General features: G+C 37.8%; 1 protein-coding gene across 2 annotated transcripts; it reads right to left on the reverse strand.

Moving 5' to 3' along the window:
- Nucleotides 1–13667: 13667 nt before the first annotated feature.
- On the reverse strand, nucleotides 13668–15290 carry LOC110458044. Of its 2 annotated transcripts, none has more exons than XM_021509589.1 (2): nucleotides 14417–15290; nucleotides 13668–14276 (listed from the first exon to the last, which is right to left on the reverse strand). In XM_021509589.1, exons 1-2 carry the CDS (start codon nucleotides 15232–15234, stop codon nucleotides 14078–14080), a joined length of 1017 nt encoding a protein of 338 aa, XP_021365264.1. In that variant the 5' UTR covers nucleotides 15235–15290; the 3' UTR covers nucleotides 13668–14077. The 2 variants fall into 2 exon arrangements, with proteins under 2 accessions (XP_021365264.1, XP_021365263.1); XM_021509588.1 differs by having other exon boundaries at nucleotides 13668–14180; nucleotides 14321–15290.
- Between the last annotated feature and the right edge of the window lie 1456 nt (nucleotides 15291–16746).

Raw genomic sequence — 16746 nt, forward strand, 5'->3', positions numbered from 1 at the left:
CCCCCCCCCAGTTGTAACTCTGATAAAAAAATAGTAACACAACAATTAACAGCTGTTATTTGTGCTGTCAACTGGTAACATACAATAAATGTACAATTTATGACGTAGCGTAATGTTTACTACCTGAGTGAACCTAATAGTCATTAATTAAAAAACAAATCGAAAAGATAAGTAGTTATATATTGATACAGTAAAACGTCGTTATGCTGCAACCATTTGACCAGAGAAAGTTTGGCGTTATAACGGGATTTGGCAATAAATTGAGGAAACTTTATAAAGAAAATCATAAAACGAATGGGACATTGAAATGTGTTGGCAGTAAGCGTTGTGGCAAATGGAGTGAGGGGCGTTGTATCGAGTTTTACATCGCGTCAAATTCTCATATTCTTGTAAACATTTCAGATTCAGATTCTTTATTTCGTTGTGCCTAATACATGTAATACATCGGATAGGAGACATTACAGTCGGATACAATGATATACATTATAACAGTGATGCAAATTACAATGAAATAAGCGCAGTTGTAGAGTACGATACAATGAAAAACATCAACACATTTACTTTCATAGATAAAATACATATTTAAATATTTTACCAGATCCTTGTAACGGACATCGCTATCGCAAAGACAAACACTTGAGCTTTTTTACAGCCAACTCGTATGCTCCTTCGAATATGTTTGAAATGTCTCCTTGTAAGGAAAATATATATCAATCTATATCAGTATCTCGTTTTTGAAGAAAATAATGAGTTTTGAGTGTAAAAACATATCAGCTGATTAGCATATGTGATGTTATATTTACCAGCAAAATCCTTACACTAATTTTTTTTCCCGAGTGTTCCAATTTCTAATAGTATTTTAACTATTAATTAGTTAAACTTATAATTAGCATCAACAGCTAGCGGTCACTGCTGTAAAGAAAAACATGTGAGGGAGAATGACTTGGTCGTCTGGGCTGATACACCTCACACAGGAAAACCGCAGTATCGGTATCTTTAAATCCAAGTTTGAAAAAAAATATCGCGAATACAATTATTAACATCCCTCTAATTAAACGACTTGGAATTCTTGAGTTGCACATATATGGATATTTAACAGTTAAAATAACATTAAAAGATACCATCGCTCGGAACAAAATATTATAAATATACTGATAAGATAAAAACAATGATTATGATAATTAGTTAGGTTTGTGTGCGATCCCGTACGAACCTCTCAGTAACGTGATAAAAACTGCGCATGTCTAATTGATATATAACTTGACACATTGTCTACTTCTGATGACCATTGGCCTCCACATTGACCCTGACTGGTACCAACCCCCTAACGGCCCCATACACGACATCAGGGAACTGTTCACTTCAGACAGCCATCGTACAATATATCCGTTCTAAATTACTACGCCAGCCGTTTCCACACAAATATCCGGTTTTCTGAGCTGGAGATCATCAATCCCGCCAATTAATTACCTTACCGGCCGTATTTCTCCGCCATAAAAGAAGTACCGCGAAAACAACAATTACAAGCAATGAATGTTGTTTAAATTAATGAACTTTCAGCAGAGAGTTGATAAATTTCGGTAGCATAAATCACCTTTATTGTCAATAGTCCCGGAGAGAAATCACTTAAATATTCCTCAATTCCGAGGATTCACACTAGAGCTAATAACATTACAATTCAGTCACTATCGAGGCGGCTAGTGTCAATTGGGTCCGCTTTACCATTGAATATAGCTTCGTTCCTGTATGTGGATGTTTAAGTGACAAGGGTTTTGTTCCTGCCCCTTTGCCAGCCCCTATAAAAGAAAACAATGGAAAACATGAAAGTTGTAACATCATAAACTTGTAATTCCGAATTCTAGGGATTTAACGACTGCTTCATTCTATTTGAATACTTTGGAAGTGTAACTTAACAGATTCAGTTATAAATTCCCCTTTACGAGATACAGATTGACAGTTAACGGCCACATAAAACCCCCTCACTTAAAAAAATATCCGTCATCAAACAATTCTGTATCGTGTGCCCTGCTGGATTATTGACTATGCAAGAAATGTGTTTTAAATGTGTTCACCAAGCGATTTAACAACTTATTTCTACATTGTTGTTGGCAACTGACCATCATTTAGACATCAATTAATATAGGAGAGGGGCGGAATACATTGCAATACGGCAGGCAAACGGGAGAAACGCAGACATTTGGTTAATAAAAATTCCAACATCGCTCGGTTACTTTATTTCTGAAGCGAATAAATCAAACCCACCAAAATAAGAATTGCAATTTTAGAAAAATTCGCTTTGTGGATGTTTGTTTTCATTTGACTCTTCAAAGATTTAAGAAATTTAGGGTCAAACAACACTAAACTAGGCTTTCACGAGAAGAATACATCACACTCAAAGGTTAAAATGTTTGAAAGATGCAAAAGGGGAAACAACGGTTTCGAGTTTCCAAACTGGCCCTAGTTACGATCCCCTGGGCTATTACGATCCCCCCTGGGCTATTACGATCCCCTGGGCCATTTCAAGGCCGAGAATACTGTTGGAGGCTGAGGTGGCGTACCGATATAGTTATATATAAAAGGAAACATCAGCATATCTTTTTTTCCAGAATAACCTGGAGGCCGATGAGTTTACTCGTGTGTATTTTTCCCATATGCTCGACGATTTTTTATTTCAATCTATTGGCCTTTTCCGACGCTGTATCACGGTATGAGTGCTGGTTGACACTGCTATTTACAACGTGGTTGTTGTTTTGGGGTTCTTTCCACTAGTTATATTTACATTTGCTCTGCATACTTCTATTGCAAAGCATTGAGAAGGCAAATGTTGTTGTGGGACCATAACAAGATTTGCTATTGAAACATCACCAATCTCTATTGTGACGTCATCAATGTCATTGCTGTCAAGACTTCATTTCCTGTTCAAAGAATTGTTCGAAATAACTAAATAAAGTGTAACTGCTCTATACGAATGTAAATATAAATAATGAATATTTTAGCAAATATTGTTATGGTCCTATAACACACAGTTGTTTATCCTGGTCAAACAGAGTATTTTGTCGACAGAATTTTGTTGGCGTTTCATCGGTATGAAAGAAAACAGAGTGAAGTCTAGCAGTTTTCAGCAGTTTTTAAATAGTATATAAACTATATTTACTTAACAACAGTATGAAACGAGTTATTACAACTTATATTAATCACTCCTGTTGGCCCAGGTGTTTGCGCGCAGACAGTCTTAATATGTGAGGAAACTGGAGTACCCGGATAAAACCCACGTGATAGGGCAGGTGACCCCATACCTTTTCACGTCCGATAGGGAAATGTAACCATCAAGTAAAGAAAACGATATACAATGATATGGTGATTATTGTTTTTGTGTACCCTATCGGCTCCTACGAGCCATACGTTTCCGAAATTAGGATGCAATGCTAATTTAGAAATTCCTAGTTAGATTAACATTCTGCTTTCCTTTGCTACGCCATGGTTTGGTATACAGACTATCAATCATTTCTTCAATCTTCACTTTGCAGATTAACCGTTGCAGCTTGAAGAAATCTTCATTTGTCAATTTTGTACTGTTTCACAGAGGCGAACGTTTCATTTCCCGACAATCTGAAATCACGATGGTCAATTGTAGATACTAGCAGGCTATGATATTATATGCAGGTAGCCATGCTTATTCCGGGGTTTTGCGTCCTTGCAACAGCTTAGGTTATAAGACGTTGGTAAACACAGATTATAGGATACAAGAACAACTTTAAAGTGTAACCTCACTGAAATGTGATACTGCGGACACAGTAGCACATGCAACACTCCAATCGTATTACTAACAACATACTATAAAGAGAAAGAAGAAGATAAACAACGTAGGTTTTTGAAGGGTATTGCAAAATTCAATTAGGTTCCTTGACTGTTTTTTTAAATATGACACATACAAGATATACGCCGACTCTGTAGGGCGTCCTTTGATAATCGTGACACACACTCAGGCAGTATGACACAGTAGGCCTTGGCCTGCCTTTTCCCTGAAACTGTACAGGTATTATGTATTCTTAATGGACCGTTAACATAACAAGGTCATACAGAGCCAACACGGTAAAATTATTAAATGAAACACCAAAACGTAAACTTGAAGTAAACATAGAACAGAATTAAAAACGAATTCGATCTGCAATTGGTATATTAGTTAAATGTGTGATAGATTTAGCAACACCCTTCCCATTCGTAGTTTGCTTTTCGTTTAACGCCCTCGAAACATCTAAGGTCACATAAAGACATCTGCCAAGAGAGACACATCCGGAAAGAAAGAGTTCGTTTTGGGGTCACGGCCTTAACAGCTAAGGCCATATATAGACAGGTGCCCAATGGAGAACAAACACGAGCGGGATACTACTGTGTCAGGTAACAGTGATCATATTATGTATCTTATATCGTTAAACATTGGGCAAATATCTGAACATTTATGTACAACCTCTTCTTCAACTAACATGATGCAAAAAGGCGATAACTCACCGTTGCACAGATGTCTTCGTTGTGTATTGGGTATGTGCACACCAAAATTGCAACAACAGAACGCAAAACTGTTAAGTGCTTTATGTTTACCTTTCCAAGGCTAGATAGTCATGCCTCTTTTAAGACTAACCATTTATTTAAGAAATTATTTCTGTATTATCCGACATCGAGTTCATTGTTACATGCAAATTGTTAACTGAGAAGAAATCTATTAGAACAACTACAACATTCAAATGTGAAGCGAAATCCTTTTTTTTTCTTTTCAAATTTCCTGAGCTGACTATCGACAATCTAAAGTGATGATACGATTGCGCGAGAGTTTTGGATAAAAAAGCTGCACATACGAGCTTCGTGCTAGTCAGAACACGCCAAAATCTAAAAGTGTACACAGATTTGGGTCGGTGTAATTGTTTGGTTTGGTTTTATTTTCTTTAACGTCCTTTAAACAGCTTATGTCAATTAATAAAGTACCTCAATGTGTGTGTTGTGTATGCGTGTATGCGTGCATGTGTGTATGTCTGCCAGAGACAGAGTATGTAGGTGTCGGGGAAAAAGAACAGGAAAAGAATAGTCTTGTTGGCCCAACTCTGAAATCAGAGGTTTCTCCAGTTTGTCTGTCTATGGGACATCGAGGAAACCAAATCTGATCCGTTGCCCCCATTGAAACACTTTAGCTCTAAATCTTTCCTCTCAGATAAACTTTCTTATCTTATATTATACTGGTAGTCTATATTTTAAACTTTCATATATATATTCTGTCTACAGAATCATTTATATGTAATATTGAAACCAGTAAAGTACTTTTTTAGCATACCAAACATGATCAATGCCCAATTTCACATAATCATGGAGATTTTATTATCAATGTTTATTATGGTAAATAACGATACATTTCTTTTTTTTTGTATTTTACCTAAACATATCATTATATTACGCATTTTTTAAAGTTATGTGCAGCAGTAATAACTCATGAACCTCTGGAGAACTACTTAAGGTTGAGATTGTGTTATAGACAAAGATATGCAAATATATAAAAGCAATGCCATAGTCTTAATAGAAACACTTTAATACACTTTATTATACACCCGCAACGAAGTTAGGGGGATACAGCGGAATCAGCTTGTTTGTCTGTAGAAAAAGTTTGTCCAGACATATCCTCCAAAAATAAGGGGTCGATTTCATCGAAAGTTTTCAGATATGATACCTACCACCTGATGTTGTGCATCCAGGTATGATGTTTTCAATCTGACCCCACTTTTTTTACGGAGAAATGACCATTTATTGAAAAATACTTGTCCAGACAACACCTCCAAAACTATGGGGCCAGTTTCATCGGAAGTTTACAGACATGGTTACCGTCCCCCGACATTGTGCATCCCAAGTAGTATGTTTTTTACCCCGATCCTTTTAAAAAGGAGTTATGGCCCTATGTTGAAAAAAATTTGTCTGTCTCATAAACTAGTGGCCCGATTTCAATGAAAATTATTAGATATGGTTAATATCTCCTGATGTCATGCATTAGGAGAGTACATTTTTCATTTTGACTCTTTTTAAGGAGTTATGGTCCTTTGTTAAAAATATTTGTCTTGACAACTCTCCTTAACTACTTGGACGATTTCAACAAAACTGGTTCATATGGGCTAACAAATTTTGGTATGCAAGTATGTTTTGGCATGAGGAGGGAGTACAGGAAGCATGTCAGTGACCTATATACTTAAATAGATACTAATGGTAGACTATGGATTGATTTGCAATGCTATGCTAAGCTAGCCTTTAGCTTACAGTTCTGGTTTATATAGGAGCGGGGGTAATAGTTAGCCTTTGGCTTACAGTTCTACAAATGTAGTTATTATTTTATTGTGCTTATTGCCCATTCAATAAACAAAATATGAAGGAATGTTACATTATTTTATATCGTTAATTTAAACAAATAAAGTAAGGAACTTTATCCTTGTCTGATTCCCCATACAAACTAATATTTAGCACTTTTGATTTTTGTGACCTTGAACGATGGTCAATGTCATTAACGTTTACAAATCTTAAATTCATTCACATGAACAACCAACTTGCCAAATATCAAGACCCAAGGACCTTAGGTAATGAAGAAACACAAGTTAAAGGAAAAGTGGAAAGATAACTGTGTTTTTATTTTTACGAATCAAAAGGGTTATATAACAAATTTACCGTTTGTCATTTTTTTTAAATTCCAGATTTGGAAAGATATTCCAATTTTTAAGCAAGTATGAAAAATAGACTCGTTTTAGAACTATGTAAATTAGCGTTTCAAAAATGGAAATGTTCTCATTAGTAATGAAAGTTCACATACTTTTCTGCTAAAATCTTCAATAAAAAGAACAGTTCTTTCCTGTAGTAGTGCAATATTCGGTATCAAAATGACAGTTGGAATATGTTGCACACGATGATGATATAATTTTATAGTAATTGTGTCATTTAAATGCTCTAGGAGGAATTTTATAACCGCACCTTTAAAACCCACACAGGTATAAGTCAATGAGGTCCCATTTATCATTAAATGAAATATGAAACTAACTTTTCCTTATTTACCTTTTTGGATTCATTTTGTTTTAAAATTCCAAGCGGGGGCCAACGCTAATGTTAAATCTCCATAGGCGTTGACCCTACCTTTCTTATTTTGGTGATCAATAAATACAAAGTTACGTTTTGTTAGTGATCTGGTAGAATTTTCGAGAGTCGTAGTGCTGAATACCGCTTTTTATGTTTAAACTTGACTTTTTGCTCGTGTAACATGATTCTAAGCCAGTGGCAAAAAAGAAGGTTTGAGCACAGAATCCATGTTTGAGCGCGGGATCAGTTTCTTGTATACGGGGCATGTGTTACAGTTGATTTGTTGGACAGTATATATAGAGCTAAAATAATGTAGATTTTGAAGAATTTAAAACATCTTTTGATCAAACTTGAAGATGCTTTCCTAAAAAACCTTCTACCAGAAGTCTTCTAATGTCTTCAACCAGAATATTTGATTATTCCACTCTTTGTACCAACAGACCCCACATCGACCTAAAGTTATGCCTTCGTTCCTTTTTATGAACAAAAATCATCTTGATAAACTAAAATAACTATAAAATAAGCAAAAATAAATAAAAAATAAAACCTAAATGAAAATCATAGAGAATGAAACCACATCAGACAGGGGCGTACAGCTACAGTAACACCTGACTGCTGGTGGCGACCATTTGCTCTAGAAAAGTGTTTCAAGCGAGATAACTCGTCAAACAGTACGTTGAAACCATTGACGGCTGCTTTTATAAATCAATTGAGCATTGTTTATACAGATCAATACACCACTGTTTTTATAAATCAACTGACCTTTACATATTTAAATACATATATATACTGGTTAATGCACAACAATTTTGAGTGGAACCCTATCCTCAACAGCTCTCAAATAGTTGTAACGTGGTGTCTTGTAAATATTTACCTAACAGTGTGTGCAGGTGCGAGAACGAATGTGACATCTGAACCCAGTCGTTCAAAAGGTGATTAGCTTAATCAGTGATTAGCCCTTACTTTCATTTTTGTGTAACTTTAAAACAAAACCATTGAATTAGTTACAACTTTTCAGATATCAAATATTTAGTAGAGTGAATTTACCTGCAAAATTGTGAGATTTTACCTTCTATATTGACTAAATTATAAAAGGTTGAAAAATGCCGTTAAACAATGATTAAGCTAACCGCCTTATGATTAACTGGGCCCTGCACGAATTCAATTAGTGTTATTACAATCAAACGTTACAGTAACAAGTTTTCTATTTGATTAACTGATTTTGCAACTTACGCAAATCTATTCTGAATACAAGAATGGGTTTCAATGCCTCTCATCAGCTAAGGTCATAACGAAGACAGGTGCCTAGCGTGACCCCGCGGAAAGGTAAGAGTAAGGGAGCGAGAACAGACTACAAATAACCTTAGTGCTGCAAGGGGGCAGCATATCAATTTTGTTTTTAGTGACCTTTTCACAGAGGCTTGATATTTACCTCTAACGGTTTTATTTGGTTTTATTTTGTTTAACGTCCAATTAACAGCTAAGGTCATTACAGGACGTACCTCAGTGTATGCTGTGGCTGCGTGCATGCGTGTATGTGTGCTGGAGACGGGGTATGTTGGTGTACTTGCATCCTTGTGATAGCGCGGATCTAATGCCGATTTCATAGTGCTATCTCACTGAAATACCATGCCGTCATGCAGTGAGATATAGTGTGTTTGTTTTTATTTCCCCGAACCTTCACAGGGTCATTGGAAAAAAGGAAAACTGTTTTATAATGTTTATATGCCGGTGTTTGTAGCAAAGTCCCCGTTTCGTTCAGATACATCACGTGACCGTGACTCTGTTCGAAGTTGACAGGACGTTAACTGTAGTAAACAATAGTGATAGACGACCGCCTTTCCAGATCGTCCGATTAACATTTAACATTTCAAACAGTAAATTTTATGAGTCATAGAGGTTTCTAGGATATTGGAGAAAATGGTCCCTGCATATTATATGCACAATGACATATCCAAATAGCCACTTTCATTGATATAATTGGTATACAATGACCTACTTAACAGTATTCCTTTTATATAACACAACCGGATGATATAATTTTTCGTACATAATTTATACTTATTTATGTTGGTATTGTGCCATGTTTTCAAATGTATGTTTTGTATGCAAATTTGTATGAAGTATTTAGGTTATATTTTTGTGTCTATGTATGTATATATATGTGTGTGTGTATGTTTGTATGTTTGTATATATGTTATTGTATGTTATTGTATGTACGTGTTGTGTTTAACAATGTATCAATGTACGTAAGTGTTCGTCCTTAAAGTTAGGTTTAAATGTTTTAGTATCTCCATCCAATTTATGAAATATGATGAATGAAAGTTAAAGAAATATGAATGTTGAATGAAAGCCCTCCTGTAAGAGGACAATGCATTGTAAAGAGGGATGACCCCAGGCTCCTTATCCCTGGCACCCTCCTCAAACACTTGTTAAGGAAGTAAAATATTTGAACTTAAAATAAAAAATACTCCGTTTACCAAGTACATTTTAGCTCACCCAGTTAGAGAGATAGTATAACTATCTGAACGCCAGAGTTCCAGTCCAGGGCCAGTATTCATGAAACTGTTATCATGCTCAAGTATGGAATCTGTACTCAAACCAACTTTCTGGTAACTCGCTTAGATCATGTCAAACGAACAAAAAGTCAAATGTAAACATTGAAAACAGTATTTGGCTTTAAGTCTCTTCACAAATTTTCCAAATCATTGACAAAGTAAGATTTATTTATCGAGTTATAACCAGAACAAGAAATTAGGCTTGAACACAAAATCCATGCTTGAGCATGAGAACGGCTCCATGAATACGGGCCCAGGTGTAGCTCACCGAATTTTCACACTCTGTTGTTGATTATATCTTGTTTATTTCATTTGTATTATTTTTCGTAAAAAACCCTCGGGGTACGGGGCTTTTCAGCAATGATTTATCGAAGTCATAGTCATGCCGTAAAAAAAGCAATTTCTAATGTTTAGTTACAGCTTTTGGCAGTAGTACGGTGATCCTCAAATAGAAATACAAATATATCAAAAAGCACACTTCAAATACACGAGTTACTTCTCTTTCCTTTGTGGAGTCCAAAGCGAGTAGTAATTTGTCAAGATGTTCAGTGAAAACCTCAAATTAAAAATGTCATTTTTCGATATAAACGATCTATAAGATAATAAGGTCTAATATTTTATGACTGAGTGCTACAAAAGATGTAATATCGTATGATTTGAGTTATTTGATTCACACATAATAAATATCTAGCGGATATTCGCCTATATTCCCCCCGTGAAGGCGGTTATGAAAGCATAAAAAAGTATGAAAATAGACATTTCGCAAACATAAATGTTACAAAAATAAACATTTAGAAAACGAAACGAAAATGGCTAGTTCTGTGAATTGGATAGGAGAGCTTAACGTACAGCTTCAAACATGTCTAGAACGACGAAATCCCACTGAAGCACAAGCACAGTATAACGTTTCATTAGCGTAATGGATACGGTCGAACACCGTCCTGACGTCCTGACGAGGAAGGCGCCTATGGAGACACCACCTGATACATTGTAAACAGAAAGGAAAAATGACAGGTAAGGTAGGAAACGAAAAAGATCACTAGTGTTGCAAAGGGGGCAGCAGATAAAGTGTGGTATCTTCCATGTCCTCTTAGTAGAAGACACGAAAGAACACCCCTGATTCTGCAGGGGTCCCGCATTAGGCGCCTTCTACGATACACATGTACTGGGATACAGCAGCGTTATTTGTGGGTCGTTCCTACATCCTTAACAGAAGACAAGGAAGAACCCCCCCCCCCCCCCCGATTCTGCAGGGGGTCACACATTAGTCGCCTTCTACGATTCACATGCAGTGGGATACTGCAGGGTTATATTTGATATCAATGTCTTCTAAATATAAGAAGATAAGGAAGAAACTACCCCGATTCTGAAGGTGGGATTTATAAAGATACATTTTTGAACAAGTTACGTTTTTCTTTTTCGTGGTGTATTTTGTTTGTTTGTTTGAATTTAAACATCATTGCAACAACAAGGGTTACACGAGTACGAGTGCCTAGGAAGACACCACCGGAAAGAGGAAGTGGATAGGGAAGAAAGGAATAAGACAGGAAACGTAAAATATCCGAAAAGAGTAGGAGTGAAAGGAGTCACCGCAATTCTCGGTGATCAGCGATTTTTGACGACGGTTTGTTTCACGATTCGGCTTTCGTTCCGTTTCGGTTCGTTTCGGTTCGTTCCGGAAATTATAATATTATAATGAACGAGGGCGAAGTCACAGGGCCTAAAATCAAGATAAAAATGCATTGAAAATAGTTACAAAAGCGGCAATACAACCAACATCGCTACGCATCTCCGATGGAAACACGGTATAGTACCAAGGTCCGAAACAAGCTAAAAGTGTTTGAATACTACGCATGGTAGTAATTGTTCTTCACCAGGCTTGTAGACATGGTCCATGCCAAACTTGGACATACTTTTCAATGCGCACGTGTTATCACACAACCAATAGCCGCCTTTCTTAGTAAAGATGCGAGACCTTTTTCATTGGTCTCGGGCGGAATGCTGTGCTGGTTGCCTTCGACATGGTATTTCAGCAAGATAGCACTATGAAGTCGACATTAGATCCGCGCTATCACAAAGAGGCATGCACGCCCTGCACCAGCATGCCCTGCCTCCTGCACACACACATATATGCACGCATACACAACACACACATGGAGGCACGCCCTTTAATGACATTAGCTGTTGATAGGACTTTAAGCGAATAAAAACCTTAACAATATTAAACCTAGCTTCCGGAGATAGCGCGAATCTGATGCCGATTTTGTGTGCTACCTCACTGAAATTCCCAGTCACATTTTACTTCTGAGTAAACCAGTCCTTAGCGTTACCAAAATAAAGCTTAATTTAAAAGACTATAGTTTGTCGTGGTTTGGGGATCACAGCACATAACATCCCTCGGTTGGTCAAACACTTAACACCAAAACAAAATGCGAGGTATTGTCGATAAAAAACAACACGCACACACTATTTATTTTCATTATCAGCATCAACAGCGACTATTTAATCTTGGCGAAGAAACAAAATATTATCTTTTCAATACACTGCATTTTGTGTGCTTTTGATTAATCTGTTTTAGGTAGCATACGCTTTGCATGTAAGGAATGCACTAGGCAAATTTGAACTCATTGCATCGTTCACCAGTCACGTGCAATAACGAAAGTACACGTGACCCTTAAACGTCACCATAATGCCGGCAGCAATGTGAATCAATATATTAAGTTTTGTACCAAACACGGAAGGAATTGTGTAATTTCCAAGGTTTATTAATGAGGCACAATATTAACAGTGATTCACCTGACAAGGTATACTATCTCCGTTACTACTATGGGTGTGTTGGTGTGGTTGTTCGTTATTTCGTTTATCGTCCTATTGACAGCTGAGGTATGTTTGTGCCGGCGACAGGGTATGTTGGCGTACTTGCCTCCTGGTGATAGCATTATAAAGACGGCATCAGATCCGCGCTATCTCATTGAAATACCATGCCAAAGGCACCCAGCACAGCATTACGCCCGGCCACATTATATTGACAACGGGTGAAGCAGTTGTTGACATTCTCCTAAATGCTAAATGTTAAGCAAGGAAAGAATGTAACCGTTGTGTTCCATATAAATAGAGAACACTGGTGTTGTTTAAGTAATAATGAGTTCTTTATTCTTCAATGCTTGGTACAGTACAGTTCACAGAGGCAGGGCAGGTGGCATAGATAGCATGTATTTACATACTGTATATTTATTGTATTCTGTAGACACTCTGAAATAAACATAAAAGAATATACTTAACACTGAGTAGAGAGAGCAGTGTAAATTACACGCATGTATAATCAAGGGACACAACTCACTATTATGATGTACATCGATAAGTCCATTTCAAATGGAATTACTAAATAATCATAATATATTAAATGAGATAGAATCTTTAAGATTTACAATTTCATAGATCTTAATCCAACAATACAAATAATAACTTCTTTCAAGTTATTATAACATTACATTTAAATTGATAAGAATCAGAACTATAGAAATGATCTACAATCTATCATATATATATCAACATGGAAATAGCATCATATAAATAATTATATGACATTACCACTAAACAATTTAAACATGTAATAAGGCAAATATCTTTGTATGGCACAGAACCATCCTAGATGCTTCTATTACTGCCACCTCTGTACAAGTTTCGAATGATTCTAAAATAATACAAACAATTACCTTACTACTATTACATTTGCAAATACATAGATATATCAAAATAGACAACTTTCAAACTGAACTTTGCACCATTTTTTATGAAACATATACTTCTAGCTCTATGGCTGTAATTTTGAAATTAAGAAAATTACTAAATATACCAAATACTTCAACATTATGACTTATTGAAGTTACTTTATATATTAATGAAAACTAATATTACACAAGAAATAATTTGCAGAAAAACATAGAAACTTACTTTGTAACTGCCTGAAATATTTTAAAGACAAGTAGATAGAGCTTTTGATCAGCTTGGCAGGCAGGAGTCTAACTGACCTAACAATGATATTCCCGCCAAGACTGACCAACAAGGGATTATAAAAATAGCGACCAATAAAAAGCAAGACAAGAACATGGACTCTGGACTTAAATCACTGGGTGTAAATTGTTACACTGAAAATAGCAACACATTACACAAAATACATAGAACACCACACCCTGTAACATGTAACACCAACAAATGGACAAACAAATACACAAAACACCCTGGGCACATACAAATGGATATTTATACACAATTATAACATTTACTATATATGACAATAAAATTGACCCTGTTACATTCTCCCCTGCTTTTGATAAATGTCGTCCTCGACAAGAGATGCACAATAGCAAATTGGTAAACAAAATACAATTATGAAACCATCATGGGTATTGAAACAATAGCAGTCACGATATCTTTCCGGAGAGGATCTGAAGCAATGTTAAGGCAACCTGGTCTTCTTTTCCTGATAGGATTCCTGTGTCTGCAAGTTCCGTCAAACACTTTGCCCTCTGCTTCCACTCTGGCTCTTCGACCATTAGTTGATTCCTCATAACAAACTGTCCACTCCTCATCCACACAGGCTTTTCCCTCGGACGCCGCGACCTCCTAGGCGCAGCAGGGCTNTAAGTTCCGTCAAACACTTTGGCCTCTGCTTCCACTCTGGCTCTTCGACCATTAGTTGATTCCTCATAACAAACTGTCCACTCCTCATCCACACAGGCTTTTCCCTCGGACGCCGCGACCTCCTAGGCGCAGCAGGGCTGTCCTGTGGGACTCCTCCATCTCCTTCTAGTTGTGACTGTGACTCTGCATCATCTTGAGGCTCATCTTCTGACTCGGCTAGTGGATGGTCCGGAGTAAATGTTTGTTGAACATCTGTCCTTCCAACTAGCACTTCCTCCCCCTCTGACGATGAAATGGTGGACCCTTCATCACTTGAAGGCACCTTCCTAGCCACAGGTGTCCTTTTCCTAGGAGCCGGCTGTGGTTTCCTTACTGTAGTATCTAGGAGATATCCAATAGACAAGAGGAGATTTCGATGTAACGTCCTAGGCCGACCCTCACCATTTTTCTTCCGAACAATATATGCAGGAATATCAGGGTTTGACTGCTCCGTTACAATATATGGTTCCTCTTCCCACTTATTGGATAGCTTATGTTTTCCCGTGAAAGCCACAATTTTCACTAAAACTCGATCTCCAGTGTTGATAACTGCCTCACGAACACGACTGTCGTAATGTCCTTTCTGTCTATCCTTGGCCTTAGCTGAATGTGATGCAGCAAGCTCAGAGGCGTTAATCAAGCGTTGCCTGATGTCGTCTATGTACCTTGTCATGGAAACTGCTTCAGCGTCTGTGTTCAAACCAAAGGCGAGATCTACTGGCAATCTAGGATTTCGTCCAAACATCAAAAAAATATGGACTCTGACCTGTAGATTCTTGTCGAGTACAGTTGTACGCGTGTACCATACTAGAGACGTGCGATTTCCAGTCCTTCTGTTCTGGTGAAAGAGTTCCGAGCATTCCGAGGAGAGTACGATTAAAGCGCTCACATAAGCCATTCCCCATAGAATGGTATGGAGTTGTGGGCGACTTCTCTATTCCGGTTATTTTACAGAGCTCCTTCATTAGATGACTTGTAAAATTTGGACCTTGGTCCGAATGAATCCTGCGAGGTAATCCATAATGGACAACGAACTGGTTAAAAAATACCTCAGCAGTAGTCCGAGCTGTCATGTTCCTAGTAGGTACAGCAACTGCATATCTGGTAAAATGGTCTGTGATTACCAGTATATTTTCAACTCCACCTTTCGAAGTCTCCAATGATAGAAAGTCCATACAAACTAATTCCAAAGGCTGGAAAGTGTTGATGGAAACAAGCGGAGCACAGGTATTGGCTGGTTTCTTCCTAAGTACACAACGCGAACACGACTTCACCCACTCATCAATGTCCATGGTCATGCCAATCCAGTAAAAGCGATCTCTCACTTAGGATAGAGTGCGGTCACGTCCTTGATGTCCCAAGTCGTTGTGTAACATAGTCAGAACTGTAGGAACATTGGATCTAGGCAATAGAATCCGAGTCGTCTTGGTATCTCCATCAGATATTACTACTCTGCACAGAATTCTATCCACAAGTTTAAGTCTGTCAAAGTTCTTCATCATGGCTAAGTAACGAGGTCCTGGCGGCAAGTCATCATTCTTCGGTTTAGAACCAGACTCCACAAAAAGTATCCAGAATCCTAGCAGCGAATCCTTCCGCTGTTCCTCTTGGAGTTCCGGTAAAAACTGGGACGCAGAAGATGTAGACGCATCACAAAGAACTTGTGCGGACATTGCGATGGTTTCTATATATGGCGAGGCCGAGATTCCTTTACTCATTGCCTTAATGACATCCTCGGAGATGATGACCATTTCCTCATCATTCTGCAGACTGGGATGGCGAGACATTCCGTCAGCATCGGCATTGTTGACACCGGGTCGGTATTGGATGCTAAAATCAAAGTTGGACAGTGCTGCCACCCAACGCTGAGATGTCGCATCAAGCTTGGCTGATGATAGCACATACGTCAGGGGGTTGTTATCTGTTATAGCAGTAAACGGACATCCCACAAGGTAATCGGCAAACTTATCTGTCACCGCCCACTNACAATCCATCTGTGCAGACTTCTATCTTTTCCAAGACATTATCAGTTATATCAGGAGTCGTCTCTGGTGTAGAGTCCTCAACTGTGACAGGCTGCATCTCGCATAGTATGGCTCTCGGCCGAATGGTAACAGTAGCCGTCGACAAGTTGGTGATATGGACCTTCACGTCGCTCATACCGTAACTGTACGGCACTAGTAATGGAGTGATGTCTAAGTCCTTAGGGATGCGGGAATTAGCAGTGGGTTGCAGAACAGCGCAAACTGGCGGATAAGCCAATTGCTATCCTGTCATCCCGTCCATCATAACTTCTGAGTTGGGTTTGATGGTAATGGGCGTGTCTCCAGCATACCTCACAATGGCTAAGCGATGGTTTCTTCTCTCCAATTCCCTCTCCCGTAGGACCATGCATCTGAATGACAAATAT

The sequence above is a fragment of the Mizuhopecten yessoensis genome, unplaced genomic scaffold (assembly GCF_002113885.1).
Source record: "Mizuhopecten yessoensis strain PY_sf001 unplaced genomic scaffold, ASM211388v2 scaffold9409, whole genome shotgun sequence".
Classification (NCBI taxonomy): Eukaryota; Metazoa; Mollusca; class Bivalvia; order Pectinida; family Pectinidae; genus Mizuhopecten; species Mizuhopecten yessoensis.